Source organism: Poromitra crassiceps, assembly GCF_964638095.1.
Source record: "Poromitra crassiceps genome assembly, chromosome: 3".
Taxonomy (NCBI): domain Eukaryota; kingdom Metazoa; phylum Chordata; class Actinopteri; order Beryciformes; family Melamphaidae; genus Poromitra; species Poromitra crassiceps.
The window spans coordinates 61,010,527-61,032,575 of record NC_139625.1 but is presented as its reverse complement, the minus strand read 5'-3'; the positions used below and the strand labels follow the sequence as shown (position 1 = coordinate 61,032,575).

General features: G+C 42.7%; 2 protein-coding genes across 2 annotated transcripts in view; one reads left to right on the top strand and one right to left on the bottom strand.

The window, feature by feature from the left end:
• The window catches only part of LOC310773744 (vascular endothelial growth factor C-like), a 28,205-nt gene extending 24,248 nt beyond the window's left edge, over positions 1 to 3,957 (top strand). The window contains exon 8 of the mRNA XM_083633686.1: positions 1,920 to 3,957. Coding sequence (XP_083489812.1) covers positions 1,920 to 2,031 — 112 coding nt within the window. The 3' untranslated portion in view covers positions 2,032 to 3,957. The remainder of the gene's footprint in view (positions 1 to 1,919) is intronic.
• Positions 3,958 to 6,368: 2,411 nt separating this feature from the next.
• The window catches only part of LOC310773202 (uncharacterized protein), a gene marked incomplete at its 5' end in the record, with an annotated part of 36,980 nt that continues 21,299 nt past the window's right edge, over positions 6,369 to 22,049 (bottom strand). Inside the window, 4 exons of the mRNA XM_083633100.1 lie at positions 6,369 to 7,495; positions 8,998 to 14,940; positions 16,615 to 17,380; positions 19,009 to 19,290. Of these exons, the coding sequence (XP_083489226.1) occupies positions 7,491 to 7,495; positions 8,998 to 14,940; positions 16,615 to 17,380; positions 19,009 to 19,290 (6,996 nt within the window). The 3' untranslated portion in view covers positions 6,369 to 7,490. The remainder of the gene's footprint in view (positions 7,496 to 8,997; positions 14,941 to 16,614; positions 17,381 to 19,008; positions 19,291 to 22,049) is intronic.

The following is a 22,049-nucleotide window of genomic DNA, read 5'->3' as shown; positions in this document are numbered from 1 at the left end:
AGAGAGAGTGAGAGAGAGAGTGAGAGTGAGAGAGAGAGTGAGAGAGAGAGAGTGAGAGAGAGAGAGAGAGGAGAGATGGGGACATTAAAGATGACGGGAGAGAGAGAGGGAGAGAGTGAGTGAAAGAGAGAGAGAGAGAGAGAGAGAGAGAGAGAGGAGAGATGGGGACTGATAGAGAATAAAATTATTTACATCCGCTAAATGTGATAATTAACAGCTTATCTAACCAAATGAATTGAAGCCTTGAGTCCAGGACTGTTTAACATAAAAGTATATTTAATACCATATATTCTCTGCAATATGTATATTGACAGAGGGCATGAATCTCAATGTACACATTCTGATATGTCATACAGAGTCAAATATTCAGCCCATGGCCGACAGTGAACATATGCTTTATACTGTAAAAGAAGAGGAGGAGGAAAAGGCAGAGAGGAGGGGGTGATGACTTGACTTGGAGCCTACAGGGCTGCCTGTCTGTATCAGTTGTTTGGGAACTTGATGCACTGGACCAGGTCTCAGCAAGCAAAAGGAGAAGTCCTCTGCTTATGGGTCAGATGTCAGTGTGCTATGGGTCTATGGGTCAGATGTCATGTCATAATGTGTATGTCATGTCATCGTTAACTTATAGCATTAATTATGTGTATGCAATTATAGCTTATTGCTTGTTGATTAGGAAATATTGATTAGGAAATGGCATGGAACTTATAGCATAATTATGTGTATGCAAATAGGCCTATAGCTTATTGGGAAATGCCAATGGAACTTATATTTTTCTCCAACAGGGACATTAAAGATGACGGGAGAGGGAGAGAGAGAGAGAGAGAGAGAGAGCTATCAGGCAGACATGCGGGCAAATAAACGAGTCAGGCCCAAAGAAAAGCACATGCATCCATAAGCTTTGACATGAGTGGCATCCTAGTATATTCTCACTATTCCCTGTGAATTCTAATAATGGTCGTGTCGTATGGGAAACTATGCAAGTGACCTTTCATACCAGAGGTTCTAAAACGTTCTCAGCCTGGGTCAGGCTCAGCTGAGTAAGGTGGGTGTGCGTTATGTTTTAGAAACGGTTTCTTTCTTTTGTAACAAATACAATCTGTGATCGCTTTGTGCCCGTCTACGTAAGCATTGGGTCGGATTAAATTTGCGGCACAAACTTTTTTAGGGATCCAAAATTAGTGTCATTAAAGTCATTAAAAGGCGTCTGGGACTTCTTTTGGCCCAGCTCTTTGAGATAGACAGGACGTTATTATTCCAGCACACAGGAGACAAGGGGAACTCATTCACTCTTTCTTTTCCATCATTCCGGTCATTGTTTTGTCTTATTTTTAGTTTGATCCAACATCTGGTCACAGGAGGTGGCGCACACACACACACACACACACACACACACACACACACACACACACACACACACACACACACACACACACACACACAGATCGTACACCTACTGTGATTTTCAAGAGGCGAGTTCCTAGAATTGGCCATATTCCTCTCCACTCTTGGGATGACAACACACAGACACACAAAGAGAGAAAGATATATACACACTTCCATGCACATGTAACCGAATGACTGAGTCCTCGTGAGTCCCGAGTGGGTTGGTTGAACTCACTCCCCTGTATAAAGGCCCGTTAATCAGCTCCTCCAAGGGAGCTAGCGCTCTTGGCATAGTGGTTACCGTGTGCACTTTGGAAGCGGGAGGTCGGGGATCGAATCCCGCTCCACCCCTGGGAAAGCCCTTAACATGGTTTGCTGCAAGTGCCGTCAACAGAAGGCAGGTTACACACACACACACACACACACACACACACACACACACACACACACAACTTGGAATGTGATGTGGCTCCTCCAAACGGGATGTGAAGGTGTGGATAATCAATTTCTCTCCTCTCTCTCTGTCACTCTAGCTGTTACAGGTTGCCTTGCAGGAAACCCAGACGGATGTGCCAGGCTGGGTTTTACTACAGCCACCATGTCTGCCAGTGCATTCCCAACTACATGAGGCCCGAGTGGAATTAGCCAATCGCAGGAGGACAGAGGGGTGGAACTGGTTCCCAGTGGACTGCAGACCATGCTGCAGACGGCCAACTGGGGTTGAAACTAAAGGCTAGAAACTCATTGGCCCAATAACAAGGGTGCAGGGTGGTGGACCTGCCCCTTCACAGGAGGGCAGGACACTGGAATGACATAAAGTGGGTAGGAGGTGAGTTGAATTGGATTTGGACGGACTCCAAGCAGCACACAGAGAGTGTGCTCTCTGACCCTCTTGCCAAAAGCTAGAAACTCTTTAGCCCAGTTGTCCAAGGGGAGGATAAGAGGACGGAGCTGCCCATTGAAACCAAAAGACCAAAATGGCCACCGATATGCAACATGGTGGCCTCAAATAAGAAATTCAACTGCCCAATCAGATGATGACATGTGACTAGTCCAGACCAGTCATAAGGAGTGGGCAGAATGGTCATTTGTCAGTAAGACTGGGATGAAAGACTGAGAAGCCTGACATTAAAAGCCTAGAAGCAGTAAGAGAGTGAGGAGAGATGATGACTCTCTGGGACTCTTTCAAAGGGGAAGAGCAGACTGAGCCCACCTGACTTGAGAGCTCACAGACTCAAGATATGACTACAAAGATGAATTGGACTTATAGTGAGAATGGGCATGTCCAGGCATTCATCCCAAAGCAATCACACAAGGCCTAACCGGAACTAACCAATCACAGCAGGAGACCAGCTATTAAGAGTTGAGAGTAGAATCGACTAATTAATGCGTAATGTTAATGTTGCAGCCAGTGTCCATCTCTGCCATATAGTGTCTTTGACCACGATTTTCAACAACTCCCGAGTCCTCAGTCCTGTCTCCTCTGGTCAAACACACTCAAGTACGTGTGTGTGAACAGGAAAATGAATAAGACAATAACAGACTGTGGTCCAGTCTTTTTAAACTGGATTAAAGTTACACGAGGCAACTTCACACAAAAATAGAATTTCTGAACGTTTGAAGGACCTCATTGCCTAGAAATCATCATGTAACATGAAATCAGTAAACTACACTGCTGGGACTTCAATTTCTTCTCAGCAGCTAGAGATGAACATGAGATGATATTACAGCCCCATCTTGTCGTTTCGGCTGAAAATATGAGTGTATTTTTACATAAATGTTGTGGCTAGTAACTTTCCTCATAATCACCTCCATAATGTTTCTGAGTGTATTGAGGTTTTATGTCAGATTCTGTTTTATAAAATATTTTTTATTTTATTTTATTTTTTACTCAAATACTCATGACAAGATCCTGTTTGTAAAATGTTGACCTCTGTGGCACTGCCCTGTGCTGGATTCACTCAGACATGACTAACAGATCCCTATTTGTCACAGCGGATGGTACCACTTTTGCCTGTTTTGTTTTCAGATACAGTTCTTGGTCTTCTCTTAATTTCACTTTACATAATATTATTTGTAAATATTAATAATTTTAATCATATTTAAAACATTGATATTTTGAAGATTAAATCATCTGTAGTTGTAAAATATTTAACAGTGAATATCATAACTTTCCCCAAAGCCCTTTATATACTCCAGTCACTCATCCAGTTTCAATAACTGTGTAAACTAAAGAGAATATTACCAATAAAAGAAAAGTGAAGTAGAATGGATGCGGATAGTGTCTCCCCATATTTTTGTAATACATCAGTGGTGATGGGGAATGATTTTAGTTTCTGTTTTTATACTAGAATGGATCTTAGTGATTATCTTAAACAATTGTCCTACCGTATATTTGTTTTGAATTGGAGGGAGATCAAACTACAGTAAATAATGTTTTTTTTTATTTCCCTTTCCCAGTTGCAGCGCTTTTTCTGTGGTGGTCTGTTTCCAGAGCCTTTTTTAATGCCATTACAGAGTATTTAAATAGTTGATTGATTTAAAATGATCGATTAAAATCTTTGACAGACAGATGTGTACATGTGTTTCTGAACTTCCTGTATTTTGTTACAGTTGCATATTTATTATTATAGTGCTTTTTTGGAAGGTATACTGACAGCTAGGCAAACTTAAGCAATATTAAAATAGATGTGCACTCGGGGAGTGCAGACCTCCGCCAAGGCCAATACTCCAGTCTGCTATGATATGCACATTTTGTGAGTCTGCACAGAACCCTGACCCTAATCCACCAACATCCCTCCAACCAATGCCCCTACCCACCCCTCGAACCCTGCCTCTCTATGACCTTCCTATCCCTAGCTATGAGCTATGAGCTATGAGCCCTACCTCCCTCCCCCCTGGGTCAGTTCCACTTCACAATTTAATGGGTTCTTCCTTGGCCCATGCTGCACCCTTCCACCAAGTTTCATGAAAATCAGCTGAGTAATTTTTCCGTAATCCTGCTGACAAACGGCACCGAAAACATAACTTCCTTGGTGGAGGTAATCATCCATCTATTTACAGCACTCTTTGTGTTACTAGGAATCTCGCACGCTTGATTCCTAGGGTGGAGACTCTGGAGATGATGTGCCTCTTTCCTCTACTTATACTCCCACCACTTTTAATACATCACAATCGTGACACACACCGCCACCCACTTAGCCATTTTTAACTAAAATAGAATGTTGACCATCCTCAATTCTGATTGTGTTCAACCCAAATAATCAAATGTTGCTTTAAGTGAATGTGAGTCAAACTAGTGTACACTCAGTAAAATTGTGAGTTAAAATTGAATTGTTTTCCCCAAGACCTTTGGTTTAAATTAACAGATATAACCAAACAATCGAATCCACTGAAAACCTCCTCCACCCATCAGCACAACGCACATACTCTCTCTCACACACACACACACACCTGTGGGTGGGACCTTGAGTCTTTTGTGTAGTCTCCTGTTTCTTCTCCCCCTTCTCGCCATCCCTCTCTCTGTCTGTGTCTACCACAATAAACAATATTGATTCAGGTGAAACACAGATCGGCTTTCTGTCTGGCCCTAGTGTCTGTCTGCTTTCCTGCCTGCCTGTCTGACCCTAGTCTCGCTGGCCAGCCTCCCCTCTGGCCAGCGAGACTAGTCTGACCCTTACTTCTGCATGATTAGTGACAACAAAGGTTTAAGGCACAGAAAGACTTGGCAAAACCCATTATATCTACGATCTCAGACTATTCTCTCAAAAGCTGTGAACATGAACAATTCTGCCAAATCAAGAAATGTGATACTCAAAATGAGTTATATTTCATAGTAGGCTAATGGTAAAAAAAAAGCATGCACCTGTCGCTGTAAAACTTCTCAGGTATGTCATCGTTTTAGGCAGAGGCTCAGCCTAAGGCTACAGTCGATATAATAGTCATTCAGGTCTTTTTGGTATACATGTACATGGGCTCAGTTCCTTTTCAATTGAGTAAATATTTTTTATAAGAACTCAAATATTAAAATGAGAAGGTATATATCCAACCTACTGGGAAATACAGCTAAACTAAGGGGCCATGTACACAGGTCACAGGAATTCTTCATTTATTGATTTGCTAGTATGTGACTATTTGCTAGTATGTGCTTTTTAGCTGTTAGAATCATAGTCATTTCATTTTCAAATGTCTAGTAATGGTAGTTTTTACTTTAAGATCCAGATTAGCTTCAATTGAGAAATAAAAGATGGATTTGGTCTTGATGGGCACCCATCAATCCTGCTAATCATCAATATTCAGTATTTTCAGCCCTACTGTTAAATGGACGACCTGACAGCGTTGGTGCATTTGGAATAGATGGGAGGGACTGACAATTCAGAACAAAATAAATGCATTCTTAAAAATCGTGACTGTTAAATCCAATAACTTAGAATGGCTAAAAGTATTACCAGACATATACTGCAATGTACTCTGAAATGTTGTCCATATACAGAATCACATGCAGCAATCTTCAATTGGCCTCTGGGCCATTTGGCTGCCAGCCAAGGTCCGTGGCAGATAATTAAACAAAAAATAAATCAGAAACTTAACATAACTTAAACTCAACCTCTTAATAAACAGTATGGACATCATTGGTTTCTCAAAAGCAACGACTGATTAGTCGATTGACAGAAAATCACCGACAATCAACCAAAAATCTCTCTTCCAGCTTCTTAAATGTGAATATTTTCTGGTTTATTAGTCTTCTAGGACAGTAAACTGTTAGTTGCAGCCCTATCATGGTGTAACAAAGTTGAGTTCTTTGGTATGGCAGCTGGCTGGGAGTAAACTGAAGATTGCTGGCACTGTAATTGTATTTCATATGTTGATCACAACTTTGATCAAATGTACCGGATAAACTGAAAGATGATTCCTTCCTCCTTACAGCGTGTTCATCTGTTGTTCCCTTTGATAAAAACATACAAGGTTCTCCATATTTGATACCAAGTAAGTTTTATTTTTATTTTTACTTCAAGAATATGATATAAACCCACTTCCTACACCCATATATAATAAGCCATTCAAACTTTTCAAATATTTACAAAAGACAGAAAATAAAGTATATAAATAAATACAACCTTCCGCTGCTCATGAAAGACTCACATTCTGGTGTGGCCAGCAGTAACACTTCTACTGTAGTTTCTGTCTACCAGTCCTGTTTCTCTCTGAACACATCCTTGAAGAGAACATCCAGCTTAAAAGAGAAACAGACACACTGTATAGACTGTTATTACCTACCTTTATATTAAACAAAGAGTTCAATCTGTTGACAGAATAATCTAGTTGAGAGCCAAGGTGCACGCTGACCCCTACTGGTTAATCATGGTGAGGAATAAGTGATGGAACGTCTAAAGAAAAGTAGCAGAGACCTAATCAACCACATTGGGAACTTTGTATAAGAAATAAAATGTGTCTTTAAACAGGAGATATACAAACTAAAACATTGTATCAAAGTACAATTTGAGCCATCAATCTTATAACATTAAAACGTTTAGACTCTGTCTAAATTATGCAAACGTAACTTTAGGATGTTAAAACAAGCATTCCCTTTTGATGCTTAATTGTACATTTCAATCCCAATCATTTTGACATGACAGAGCAAAAACATCCAAGAGGAAAGTGTGTCTTGTGAGAAATGATAAGAGTGCAAAAAGCAAAAGTTGTGATGTAAATTGTATGGCTTACTGATGCAAAAAATAAAAAAATAAAAATGTTGACGTAATAGCAGGAGGAGCCCTGTTGTGTCGATTTGTTTCACAGCTTTGAGAGTCCAGTCTTTAAGCCAGAATGCCGTACTGGGGCAGGGCAGGCACTTCAATACGAACTGTTCTGCTAACCATCTGGACTAGGATTCACTTCAGTAGTCTTTTAGTGATTGGCTATGTCATGCGTCCAGTACAGGCACACAATGTAGCAGAAGTCAGGCAACCCTTTCAGTTCACAGTCTCTTCTTGTGACAACTCCAGGCGTACAAGTCTTTCCACACAAAAATGAACAAGTCGTTGAGAGCGCACTGGTCTTCATTAAGGTATGGTCCAACATGAGGCTCCATGTAGGTCCATGGATCAGTCTATTATGCATCACACACACACACACACAGAGGGAAAAAAAAATGTTAGTACAACTCCAGAATAACATGGTGCATTATTAGTCTTATATGTCCATAAATTGCTGGCTGTACAATGGTCTGATCCTGCTCCTCTCCTGTGGGTCTGCAGTTATCATTGGTTCAGTCCGGATAACTCATCTACTTGCAACAGAAGTCTAAACCTCCCACCCATGTCCCATGTCAGATAGCAGAAAGCGTCATCCTCGTTCTTTTACAGACCCCAATTTCCCCCTCTATCATCCAGTATGCTAACAATGCAGCACATAAAATCAACTTTGGACAATTCTCTCTGGCTCTCCCTGCATAATTCACCTATCGCGCATAAGTCCCGCCCTCAAATGCAGACGAGCCAATCCTATTTAGTACCAGGCAGCTGCACGGTGCACTCTGACATCCTGAGTTGAACGCCAAAGAGAAGCATCAGAAATCATGAGTTTCCTCTAGTTTTATACAGTTATAAGTTGTAAAAATGGGTAATGGAATACTGTTATCCTGAGAGGCTAGGCAGCAGGGTATATTTTATCCCATTGGTCCACAGCACAGAACATTATAGTTTCACAATAATGGCTCTAAAATAGTTGAAATGTGAACATCACTTTTTGCCCCAGTGGGTCCACCGGTACTTCCGGGTTACCGAAGCGCAACCACCGATTTGGCCCGGTAGCGAGTTGCCGCGACTGCTATTTCCTGATTACGGATTCGGCCCGATAATGGGGCTAGCGACCCGGCAACATGTTGCGGGAGTTTAGGCAACTATAACATCTTGGTTGGGTTTAGGCAACTAAGACAACTTGATTAAGGTTAGGAAACTAAAACAACTTGGTTAAGGTTAGCAACTAGAACAACTTGGTTAAGGTTAGGCAACTAGAACAACTTGGTTACGGTTAGGCAACTAAAACAACTTGGTTAAAGTTAGGCAACTAAAACAACTTGGTTAAGGTTAGGTCACAGACATCGGGTCTCAAACCAGGTCTCCCGTGATGAGAAAGATTGAGGACGCTGCCAAAAGTGATTATGGCTTCTCCCTCTGGCACTGTGATCGGCAAACTCTCACCTCCAATTTAAGCTTGTCACTCACCATATCTAGCTTTAGATTTTGTACATATCCCTCCATGGCCTAATCTGTCTGCAACCATTGTGTAGAGCCTCTTTAGTTTTGACACTGACAGCTGCCACTGTTACTCTAGTCAGCATGCTGATTGATTGTCTGAATCAGCAGCAGATAGCTAAGGGGGTGGGACTCAGTAATATACTATAGGTCAATTGTTGCGCCTGAATAATGTTGCACCATTTGTTCCATTATCCATTCTGTTCTGTGCTTATACTAGCACTTTTTGTGTACTTCAGTGTATACTGATGATGATTTGAACTTGTTTGTGTATGTGCAGTATCATGCCACTTCAATTTCATGAACTTTCCAATCAAAGACAAATGACATGCACAAAGACATACTTCCTACTCACCCTCATCATCCGAATCAAAGCCAAAGTTGCATGAGCACGTCTTGAGTTGCAGATGAGCCTGTAGCTCCTCTGTACTGCTGAAAGAAACAAAACAGTTGGCACATCGTTGCCTCTGCGGAGATGGAAACAGACGTGTCTGAGAGGGCTGGTCAAACATCGACATGTCTTTCCTTCGTTTTGGCATGGTGGTGAATTTCTCATCAAGGTATGCTGTAGGCGGGAGGCGAACGTAGGGCTTCTTCCCATACCCAACAGAGCCCACAGGCACTGCTTTAGCATTTTCCACATCATCTTGAGGTTTCAGTGGTTCTGTTGTGTCCTCCACTTGTCCATTATGTATTCGAGAGTAACCAGGGCCACTAATTGTAGAATCTGGTGTTTCCTCTCTTGTTTTTCCAACCTCCCCTACAGGGCTCTTTACTACTGCTTTGGCCTCACCAATTTGGTGGACTATAGCTTTTGACTTGGCAGGCTTCTTTGAGGCAGGAGTGCCTGGGTCTTTGCTTGGACGCTTTTTCTTGACGATGTTCGGGTCTCCCGTTTCAGTTTTTGTATTTCCAATCTTGCGCTTCTTAATTGCCTTGCTCGAGTCTGATGGAGTAGTTGAAGTCTTTTTTTCTTTAGGAACCAGCGTCTTTTTCGTGACCTGCACCTTCTTAGATGTTTCTTCAGCTGTTAACTCCTGAGCCACATCATCTTGAGGTTTTTGCAGTTCTTTCATGTCCTCCACTTGTTCATTCTGTATTACAGAGTTATCAGGGCTGCTAATTGTAGAAGCTGGTGTTTCCTCTTGAGCTTTTCCCACCTCCCCTACAGGGCTCTCTACTACCACTTTGGCCTCACCAATTTGTTGGTCTATAGTTTTTGACTTGGCAGGCTTTCTTGAGGCAGGAGTGCCTGGGTCTTTGCTTGGACGCTTTTTCTTGGCGATGTTTGGGTCCCCCGTCTCTGCTGTTTTATTTCCAATCTTGTGCTTCATATTTGCCTTGCTTGACTCTGAAGGAGTATTTTTTTCTTTAGGAACACGCCGTTTTTTTGTGGCCTGCAATTTATTAGATTTTTCTTGAGCCACATCATCTTGAGGTTTCTGTGGTTCTTTCATGTCCACTTGTTCATTCTGTATTAGAGAGTTATCAGGGCCGCTAATTGTAGAATCTGGTGTTTCCTCTTGAGCTTTTCCCACCTCCCCTACAGGGCTCTTCACTACGGCTTTAGCCTCGCCAATTTGTTGGTCTATAGTTTTTGACTTGGCAGGCTTCTTTGAGGCAGAAGGAGTGCCTGGGTCTTTGCTTGGATGCTTTTTCTTGACGATGTTTGGGTCCCCCGTCTCTGTTTTTGTATTTTCAATCTTGCGCTTCTTATTTGCCTTGCTCGGGTCTGAAGGAGTAGTTGAAGCATTTTTTTCTTTAGGAAGACGCCGTTTTTTTGTGACCTGCGATTTCTTAGATTTTTTTCCGGCTGTTAACTCCTGAGCCACATCATCTTGAGGTTTTTGCAGTTCTTTCATGTCCTCCACTTCTTCATTCTGTATTACAGAGTTATCAGGGCCGCTAATTGTAGAATCTGGTGTTTCATCTTTTGCTTTTCCCACCTCACCTACAGGGCTCTCTACTACCACTTTGGCCTCACCTATTTGTTGGAGAATATTTTTTGACTTGGCAAGCTTTTTTGATGCAGAAGGGGTGCCTGAGTCTTTGCCCGGATGCTTTTTCTTGACAATGTTTGGGTCCCTTGTTTCTGTTTTTGTATTTCTAACCTTGCACTTCTTAGTTAACTTGCTCGAGACTATAGTTTTTGACTTGGCAGGCTGTCTTGAGGCAGAAGGGGTGGCAGGGTCTTTGCTTGGATGCTTTTTCTTGACGATGTTTAGGTCACCTGTTTCTGTATTTTCAATCTTGTGCTTCATATTTGACTTGCTTGACTCTGAAGGAGCATTTTTTTCTTTAGGAACACGCCGTTTTTTCGTGCCCTGCAATTTATTAGATTTTTCTTGAACCACATCATCTTGAGGTTTCTGTGGTTCTTTCATGTCCACTTGTTCATTCTGTATTACAGAGTTATCAGGGCCGCTAATTGTAGAATCTGGTGTTTCCTCTTGAGCTTTTCCCACCTCCCCTACAGGGCTCTTTACTAGGGCTTTAGCCTCACCAATTTGTTGGTCTATAGTTTTTGACTTGGCAGTTTTGTTTGAGGCAGAAGGAGTGCCTGGGTCTTTGCTTGGATGCTTCTTCTTGACAATGTTTGGGTCCCCCGTCTCTGTTTCTGTATTTTCAATCCTGCACTTCTTATTTGCCTTGCTCGGGTCTGAAGGAGTAGTTGAAGTATTTTTTTCTTTAGGAAGACACAGTTTTTTCATGGCTTGCAATTTCTTAGATTTTTCTTCAGCAGTCTGAGCCACATCATCTTGAGGTTTCTGTGGTTCTTTCATGTCCACTTGTTCAGAGTTATCAGGGCTGCTAATTGTAGAATCTAGTGTTTCATCTTTCTTTTTTCCCACCTCCCCTACAGGGCTCTTTACTACGGCTTTAGCCTCACCAATTTGTTGGTCTATAGTTTTTGACTTGGCAGGCTTTCTGGAGGCAGGAGTGCCTGGGTCTTTGCTTTGATGCTTTTTCTTGACGATGTTTGGGTCCCCCGTCTCTGTTTTTGTATTTCCAATCTTGCACTTCTTATTTGCCTTGTTCGAGTCTGAAGGAGTAGTTGAAGCATTTTCTTCTTTAGGAAGATGCCGTTTTTCCGTGACCTGCAACTTCTTAGATTTTTCTTCAGCTGTTAACTCCTGAGCCACATCATCTTGAGGTTTTTGCAGTTCTTTCATGTCCTCCACTTCTTCATTCTGCATTAGAGAGTTATCAGGGCCACCAATTGTAGAATCTGGTGTTTCATCTTTCTCTTTTCCCACCTCCCCTACAGGGCTCTCTACTACTGCTTTGGCCTCACCAATTTTTTGGACAATAGTTTTGGACTTTGCAGGCTTCTTTGAGGCTGAAGGGGTGCCAGGGTCTTTGCTCGGATGCTTTTTCTTGACCATGTTTAGGTCCCCTCTTCCCGTTTTTGGAATTGTAACCTTGCGCTTCTCATTTGCCTTGCTCGAGTCTGAAGGACTAGTTGGAGTATTTTTTTCTTTAGGAACACACTGTTTTTTTGTGACCTGCAATTTCTTGGATATTTCTCCAGCTGTTAAGTCTTGTGTTTCCGCTGCAGAGGTGGTGGGTGGAGTTGTCATTTTATTTAAATTGTTAGCAGTAACAGCAAGCATAGAGTGACTATTTGAGACATCCTTTTGTTTAACATGATGCTTCTTAATCTGCTTCTTGGTAGAGTTCTTTGATTTTGACTTGTCAGTTAATTTCAATGTAGGCATAGAGAGACTATTGGGGGCATCCTTTTGATTAAGATTGTGTTTCTTAATCTGTTTCTTAGTGGAGTTCTTTGATTTTGACTTGTCAGTTAATTTCAATGTGCTATTTGTGCAAGAAGTTGTGACTACATCTTGGTCCTGGACCTGCTGACTCATCTCTTCTGTTTTTAAGTCATTGTTCATGTTTAATGTCTGTGCTGTTTTTGAACGGCTGATGGGAAGCTGAGCTGGGGCAGGACTATTCTGACCCCTCAGCAGATCAGTTTGATCTTCAACAATTTCATCTTTCTGATCGGTGATTGTTTTCTCATCACAACCAGCTTTCTTCAATTTGGTTGATCCAGGAGGACGCCCCCTTCTTTTTTTACTTTTTATGCTCACATTTAGTTGCATTTTATTCTGCATTTTGCCATTGGTTGTGACAAGGGAAGATGACTTTGTGACTTTGTGAGTTTTGGGAACAGCAAGATTTGTCTTTGTGAGCTGCCCTTTTCTTAACTTCTTAAATCTCATAGTAGTGGCAGGGTGTGCAGATGTATCCTTGTTAGAGAGATTCTTCATGACATTTAAATCCTTGGACTCATTTTCAACTTTCAAACCCTCTGTCTGCAGGGGGGTTCTGGCAGTTGCGAGACGAGCAGCCTTAACAGACTTTCCTATGGATGCGATAACTGTAGCTTGCCCTCTTAACTTATGACTAGCTTTTATAGTTGAACTTACAGTGGTGACAGGAGGCACAGTGGCATCCTTTGGTTTTTGACCCTGTTCCTTGTTCCCAACCAGTTTGTCATTACATTTGTTGTCCATTTGGAAAACTGTTTCCTTATCCGGTTTGGAAGCATAGTGCTCTCTTTCATGAAGATTCAGTGCCCAGAGACAAATAAATAGTTGAGAGCATCCAGGGAGGCAGCACATCGCCTGCAGTGGACTGTGCCTCCTGGAGTGGCGTCTCATCTCCATTCCTGTTTTGAACCTTGCACTACAACTCTGATGAAGGCAAGGATGTCTGGGCGAGAGTCTATGTCTTTCAACATGGTGCTGGTAATGTTGGAAGCTCCACAGAACCCTCTGGCAGACACTACATCTGCTCTTTCCGACACGGAATGCCAGTTCTAGAGGTTTGACGTCACCATAGTGATCCTCCAGAGCATGGTGCTGGAGCGCAACACGGTTTCTAGATAGGTCTGTATACCAGGTGCATCCTTCCACAGGACAACACACTTTCTCCTGCATCTCCACAATATTCTCTTCGCCAGCTCTCTCCTCCTGTTTTGTGGTTGCCTTCAGGACCTGAACAGATTCTGTCTCCTTCACTTTATCCTCCGTGGAACAGCCAAACTCTTTATCTACCTGAATTGGTGTTGTTGAGGAACCCCCGTGTAGCAGAACAAGCTTCTCAGCTCCATCATTTGTTCTTTCTTGATATGAGATCTCCTCTGGCTGTGGAAGTGTTTGATTTACTTCTACGTTCAAAGTGTCCTCTGTGTCTCTCACAAGCTCATCTTGGCTTTTTCCAAAATGCCCATTTACCTTGTGAATAGGCGTTGTGTCAGTAGAGTGCTTTGACATGTGTTGCTCCTTTTCATGCGAAACAAACTGACCATCCATTGGCTTACTATTAGATCTCAACTTCCTGGATTCAGATGGGCTTCGATCTGGAAGGTTCAGGGATTTAGGCTCGGATTTTCTAGGTCTCCCTCTATGACGCACAGAAGGGCTTGAATCTGGAAGGCTCATAGATGTAGGATCAGATTTTCTAGGCCTCCCTCTATGATGCACAGAAGGGCTTGAATCTGGAAGGCTCATAGATGTAGGATCAGATTTTCTAGGCCTCCCTCTATGATGCACAGAAGGGCTTGAATCTGGAAGGTTCTGAGTCTTAGGACGAACTTCAGATTTCCTAGGTCTCCCTCTACGATGCACAGAAGCTGAATGTGTGGTCTCAGCTTTGGCAGATGTCTTATGTGTGCAGATCCCTTGGGTGTCAGAAACACAATTTTCTTGGGCTTTATTATCTGGTGACTCTTTGCTTTTCTTTAGTTTCTCTATATGTTCGGATAGGTGCATCATGGCTAGGACGTCATCTTTGAACTTTGTCCCACAGAACATGCACATATCTGTACGGTAATGGAACATCGCATGTGCTACAACGCGCCTACCCTTAAAGTCCTTGTTACAGAGGGTACAACAGTATTCTAACTTGGATTCCTCACATTCCTGTGGGGTTTCCATAGTCTCACTGTCCTCAGGTGTTTCTACAGCAATATCCTCAGTTCTGTCATCCTTTTGCTTCCCTTTCACATCAGCAATCACAGAGGCCCCCTGTTCCGTAACCGCGCCTTCCGATTCTTGTGGGGTTCCCATAGTCTTACCATTCTCTGGTGCTTCTACAGCAATATCCTCAGTTCTGTCCTCTGTTTGCTTCCCTTGCAGATCAGCAATCACAGAGGCCCCCTGCTCTGTTACAGGGCCCTCTGATTCTTGTGGGGTTCCCACAGTCTCATCATTCTCAGGTTTTTCTACAGCAATATCCTCAGTTCTCTGCTCCTCTTGCACATCAGCAATCACAGAAGCCCCCTGTTCTGTTACAGAGCAGCTAGTGAGTCTCATGAAAGGAATATTAGGCTTATTTTCGGCACCGTCTTTTATTGGCTCTTTGGGAACCTCTGTATCAAATGCTTCCAGTGCAAGCTCAGTAGCCACTTCTGTTACTAATGTAAGAGCACATGTGTCTTCTTTAGTGTGTAGCTCTATAGGTGCAGAAGTAGCTTCCGCCTCCGATGTGTCACTTGGAGTAACCATGTTATGATGTGGGACGGTTTCTTTTTGAACACTGGTTATGGTGTCTGCATTTGCTGGGTCTCTATTGACACTGTCTTTGCAAGGCTTGATGTCTTCTTTACTGTGTAGCTCTATAGGTGCAGAAGCAGCTTCCGCCTTTGATGTCTCACTTGGAGTAACCATGTTATCATGTGGGATTGTTTCATTTTGAACACTGGTGATGGTGTCTGCATCTGCTGGGTCGCTATTGACACTGTATTTGCAAGGCATGTGTACTTCTGAATCTTTAGCAGACATTCCTGTGACAGCTGACTCAAAAATGTTACTGCTAATTGTAGTGATATTTGACTCTTTTATAGCATTAGAATTAGTAAATGCCATAGACCCTTTTACATTATCAATGCTTGAAGTAGACACTGTAGCAACAAATGCCTTTGGAGTGTCAGCTATACTTTGGGCTATAGGATTTTTGCCAGTTTCAGATGGAGTGGCGAGTGAATTCAATTTCTGCTTGTCGTCTCCCTCAAGGAGAGATTCCTCATCTCTAGCAACAACATTCTGTGACTGGGGGCTCATCTGGAGCGCAGTTTCAATATTTGAGTCCTTGGCTACAGTCGAGATCGTAGGGATCTCATCAGTAGCTACTGTCTGAGAGATGTCTACAGTTGAGATCGTAGGGATCTCATCAGTAGCTACTGTCTGAGAGATGTCTACAGTTGAGATCGTAGGGATCTCATCAGTAGCTACTGTCTGAGAGATGTCTGCAGCCAAGTTCTGTGAAACTTTAACTGAAGCTATGGTTTGCGAGACCTTTTCTGTGGTTTGAAGTTCAGAGGCCATATCCAACATTGGAGATTGTGTCACTTTAGCTGTTGGGATTTGTGAGGCAATGCTAACATTCATCTCAACAACAGGCTTGGCTACAGTTGAGATTGGAGGGGTCTCTTCAGTAGCTACTCTCTGAGAGATGTCTGCAGTCGAGATTGGAGGGATTTTATCAGTAGCTACTGTCTGAGAGATGTCTGCAGTCGAGTTCTGTGAAACTTTAACTGAAGCTATGGTTTGCGAGACCTTTTCTGTGGTTTGAGCTTCAGAGACCATATCCAAAAGTGGGGTTTGTATCACTTGAGCTGCTGGGCATTGTGAGGCAATGGTAACTTTCATCTCAACGACAGGCTTTTCACAGAGCTCTCCTGAAGGAGCCTTGGCTGGACTGCTTTGCACAGAGGAGCGAGTGATGGTCGAGACTGAGACTTGAATGTTTGACACAATGCCTTTTCCCTTCTGCCGCCGGGCATAACAGTGCAACTGATGTACAAATGTACTTCCATCCCGCGCTCTAAGAATCACCTCTTTGTGAGGTGATTTCACAGGTTTCACAGGCTTTGATGTGACAGGAAGTTTCACTGTAGGTTTGTACAGAAGTATTTGTGGGTACCCTCTCTGTCTGTTGCAACTTTCCTCATTAAAATTACCCATCAGTTCATTTTCTGGTTGCGAGAGCTCAAGAATTATATGTGGAGAGGCTGGTGTGAGACTGTCCACAGAAAATCCTTTAGGATGCTTGGCTTTGTTTTCACTTGCTTTTAAATCAGAGTTGACTGAAGTTTTGTGTTTTGCATTGTTCTTGCCCTGGCCAGATGACGTAGACCTCTTCACCACAGAGGCTTGATGTGGCTTTTGATGTTGAGGTTTCATCCCATGCCTTTTGACCTTTGGAGGAGCAGTATTCTCTTCAAGAGTTCCTGAGTCTTCCAGAAGCCACTTGGGTTTTCTAATCGTCCGTTTTGGGGGGTTCTTTTCTGAGAGCCGTGTAATGCGCCTGGGTTCTCCACAGCCGAACTGCCAGGACTCATCCTGTGTTTTGTCTAGTTGCCAAAATGAACGCCTTAAAGGTTCAGACGATGATTCCTTCATAGATCGCAAGCCTTGGTTCCCTTTCCTTCGAATTCTTTTGGATGTCATGTGAGTTGTGTCCTCCTTATGGTGCCCGTCCTCTTTGTGGTGGCGTTTCTTTGTCCCTGCTTGGTGTGCCTCTTCTGATCCTTTCTGACAGTTAGTTGTCGGAAATAGTGGGCAGAAAGTGGGCTCTTTGGTGCAATAGTTAGGGACCCACTGCTCCTCCATTATTTCTTCTAGGGCAGCACTCACCACCTTCTCATTCATCAGTTTCAAACAGTTGGTCCGCAAAGCAATGAGGTTCCAGAACTCTGGGTCAAAGTACAGACCTTTCTTCAGGACCTGAAGAGAGAAGAAAAATAAGTCACTTGTAAATTCAAAACTAGTCACCACTAAGTCAAAAAACAAACTACGGTACTATGCCTGCACAATTACGTCCATTTTTTATGTTTAGTTTCACCACAAAATTGATTATCAGTGGACACTGTCAAGGTGAGGTCTGTAATTTCCCAAAACCTAATTGAGAGTCCACAGTGCCGGTGCAATTCAGTGATTCTAAACATGTGCAAACCGTAGCTAGCTGGCTGTCATAGCAGCATCTTGTAGACTACACAGCTGTGGGCTGCGGCTGTTTCTATGGTTACCAAACATGGTGGACCACCAGCTTTTTCTCCCCTTCACATGAGGTGCAGTGAATAGCATGGAGAGGCAGTGTCTGCATGCAGCTCTAGTCTACAAGATCATTTCATTACAATTTTTGCTGTTCACATAAATATATTGATCATATTCAACTACAGAATACACTTTAAATGAAATATTTAAACATTGTCAATATTCTCACTTATTGTACATAAAATTGCCATCTGATTATGCACAATTCTGCAGCCTTATATTTTGCCATTAAATGATCCAGTGGCTATATTATATTTAGTGCTGAAAAGATTAGTCATTTAGTCAAGATTTGCTTAATTTTCTCCAGTTAATATATTTATAAAATGAATGATGGCTGCTGGTTGGTCCAAGTAAGCAATCTTCTGGCTCTGGTAACTTGATTAAAATTAGTTGGAGCTGCAGAAAGGCAAGATGACATTAGATGAAAGAAGTTGCGCTCAGTGACTTATTATGAGCCCTACCCAGGCAAGATTAGGCATTTTAAAATGTAGAATTTAAGGTACTGCAGCTTTCATGTGGCAGATAGGCACACTTGATCAATAATTTAAAAAATGTCTAAGTGACAGGAGCTGGGCGCTGGGTTTAAGAAACAGTTTCTCTCTCCCAACTGGGGGAGGGGGGGACGTCTGGCACTCGGTGTGCCATTTGCCTAGTTCAGCTTGTTGTGAAGGCATGACTATTTCATCCTTTAGATTTTTTGCTTTTCAGTATTTTGGAGGGCATTTTGTGCTTTTATTAGGTAGATGAAAGTGAAGAGACACAGGAAAGTCCCAGAGAGAGGGATAACATGTGGCAAAGGCCCTTACTGATGTCTTGACTCTTTTCATGTGCACAGCTGACAAAGATCCTGGAGATCGAAACGTTGCAATAAAGAACCACTGATGGAGCCTCAGTGTGCGGACCTTCTCTTTTTGTTATCTTTTCATGTGCACATCATATAAGGACATAGGTGCATTATGCATTTGAAATGTGTTTCACCCTCAGGTCAATAACAGTTACAAATACAAATGTATTCTGGTATGGTTTTCCTCTCATGAAGCTACACAATAAGCCAAATGAAAGCAGAAGAGAAAACGGAGCACAATACCCCCGTGGCCACCAAGCAAGTAGATCCTCGAGTTGAAGGCTTCCTCCAGCTATTATACTCATATTATAATTACTGCAATAATTCAGTATCTCGTTCCCAAGCGACAAAATAATGGACTAAAGATTCTGGAACAATCATCAGAATTTACACTTCAGAATCCAGAAATAACTGTGCATTTTATTTATCGCAATATATTTAGATGGTGCTCTACCTGCAGGGTTTCAAAGCGAACATGATTGCCAATGGGGCTGGAGTCTGCATGATACTCCTGATCGGGGTGTGTGTAGAGAAGGTAGACCATCTTGTAGGCCTCAACAGAGCGTTCCAGGAAGAAGACAAGGAGAGCACATGCCCGGCACACCTCCAGGTCGTTGGGCAGTATGCTGGCAATAGTTTTGTAGATTAGGGACTTGGTGACTATGTCGCATGGGAGGCAGGATTGCAGGGCATTAGCACAGAGCTCCACGCAGAACTGGAATCCATCTTCAGCCAACTAAAAAGAGAACAAAGAAACGTGTGAAATACTGTAATAAAGTTTACTATATTTAAATAATAGCTTCAAGTTTATTGGGGTCCCAATTGGCTACAGTATTTCAGCAGCTATTCTTCCTGGGGTCTACAGATTTTTGATCAATCTTTATGCTCCTTGGAAAAAATATATATACACATACACAGCTGGTGGCAGGGAGTGGCAATGCCAGTCCAAATGGGCTTTTATGCCGCCCCACATATAAGGAACATGTCGTCGTCAGCTGGGCTGAGTCGCTGTGTGAAGACGTCACCTACGCAGATAGGCTAGGGCAGTCTAGCAGATTGCATGCAGCATGCCTGTGAGTGGCAGAGTGCGTGTGTGTGTGTGTTCATGTGCGTGTGTGTGTGTGTGTGTGGGGGGGGTTGTTGTCTGTTGTGAACAACCGCCTACCACCAATTTTTTGTGACCGTGCGGACGTCCGCACTGTCTGGAACAGTCTGGAAAACCAAAACAGACGCTGAATTTGAGGAGAGGTGTTTTGCACCGCTGTGAAGTTAGTTTTAGGTTGGATGTTCAGCAGACATTCACTGTGAATGGCTGTGGAATATCCAACCTAAAATTAGCTTCATTTTTGAAGATCCTAAATGGATTAATTTGCCTATCCACCTTATTTTTGAATGCACCGCTGTAAAATACGGGGTATATGCAGAGGTTAAATTCAAGCCTTTTTCAAGCCTTTTTCCAAGACCCTTCCAATAAATTTCAAGACCCCATCGCCACTTCGAGCTGTGACCGATTACATCATCGACACACCTTTAACTAATACTTACTATACATTTTGAGTTTGAGATTGCAAAACTAAACAATGTTAGTTTGCCATAACTTCTATGCACTGTATCAATACAACAGAATTCAGATAGGCCGGGAAGGAATCAAGCTCAAGAGAATAAATTGAGTGACTAACCCAAAGGCAAGGTTGATTTCAACTTAAAAATATATATAAAGTATATTTATATAAAGTATAACATGCTCGCTGATTGTTGCAGCTTGCGCATTTCCTTGTTAAAATTCCGACGCTGGGAAAAAAAAGTTGCTTGTCACAATAAATACACTCGTTTGACGACTTATTTGAGCGAATGTAATAATTTTATATATTCACATCCACTATTTCTGTTGCTCTTTGAACAACTCTGGATATTTATCAACAAGATTTTTGCCAAGCTGGACGCGCTACGGGGGTTTAGGGTTAAAATTGTTAAGCCGGAAGTCAAACTGTGGGAGATTATTGCTCACTTCACGGAGATCTACAGGCTACAGTATGTTGTGTCTGCAATGTACCCGGGGGGGGGGGGGGGGGGGCATGTCCGGGGGGCATCTCACTGCTCGTTAAAGGGGGACTAACCCCCCAGATATGTATCAGAACAGTGATTTGAAAATACCTATGGAAAAAACCAAGAAATGACATATACTCTTGTCTATACTAGACTCTTTGACTGTGTTCAAGTCAAGATTTTTTTTCGAAAATCGATGCCATTACAGTTTGCTTACTGCCTCAAAAATAATTTATTTGAGAGGGGCAATATCTTTATAAATATCAACAACTAGCCAACGCTGGTGGCGTGTTTGGAAACAGCTTTGCTCAAAATGGTTGAAAGTTATATCAATTTGGTAATTCAGTGGCGAACTAGAAATTTAATTATTTTTCTGCATGTATCTCTATGGCAGCGTGTCTAACTACGTTACGAGAGCAAAGTGACGTGGGCTCGTTACCGCAGCACACCGCACAATAGGACAAACCTCTCGCTCTGGGGTAACACAATGCGAGATTTCTCCACGTAATTCCCTCGTCTAACTAGAGATAAACCGCGCAATGAAATCCGTTTTTAATTTGCGTTTTGGGGCTTTTCGTGATTCTTGTTAACTCATTGAGTGCCATGGACGAACATGTTCGTCATTTCGTTTAGTAACGTAGTGCCAAGGACGAACATGTTCGTCAATTGCGTTTTTTGACGGGGGGATGTCGATCTAAGCCTCTTACATCGCCTCTTACAATATGGGAGCTATTGAATGTGTCTAACCTATTTTACAGAACCCTTAGGTGGCGACAGTGCTCTCCAGATTAGACAAAGGCCAGGAGAAAAGAGAGAAGAAGTCATGAGGAAACGGAAATCGCATCGATATGCTTGAAGCATAACGTTAGCTGTGCCTGTGAACAGCAGTCATCTGCTGCCACAATTGAGCCCCATCCGTGTCCGCTGCGATAGCCCTTCCATATGATTTAGTTGCCGACACGGCGACACCAGCGTCTTTCTGAAAAGTTACATTATTCTCAGCTGGGAGCCGGGGACACGCTGTAAAAAAGCGGGGGGATGCAGCGGACTTTTCAGTGCAGATCAAACTCAGAGCAAACCGCAGCAGAGACACTCCTCCCACCACGGAGGAGGAGGAGGAGGGGGGTGGGGCACGCAGGGCACTACAGCATACAACCATTGACAGTACACACAGACCCAGGCAGCAGCAGGCTCGATGCATAGAGAGCAAACAAGCTAGAATCTGATGCCCACCAGCAGTAAATCAAGACCAGCAAGAAGGTGTAGGGTCTGCGCACGCAGGGGCCAGCGCTGCTGGTTGCAGCTAAAAAATATTATTTGGCCAAACAAAATTCCTTTGTTTTCACTCTTTTATTGAAGGAAATTATTTTTGAGGTGTCATTATATCAAAAAATATTAGCTTCAGAGTCAATGATGTGCTTGAAATGTTTAATTTCACAAAAGGCTCAT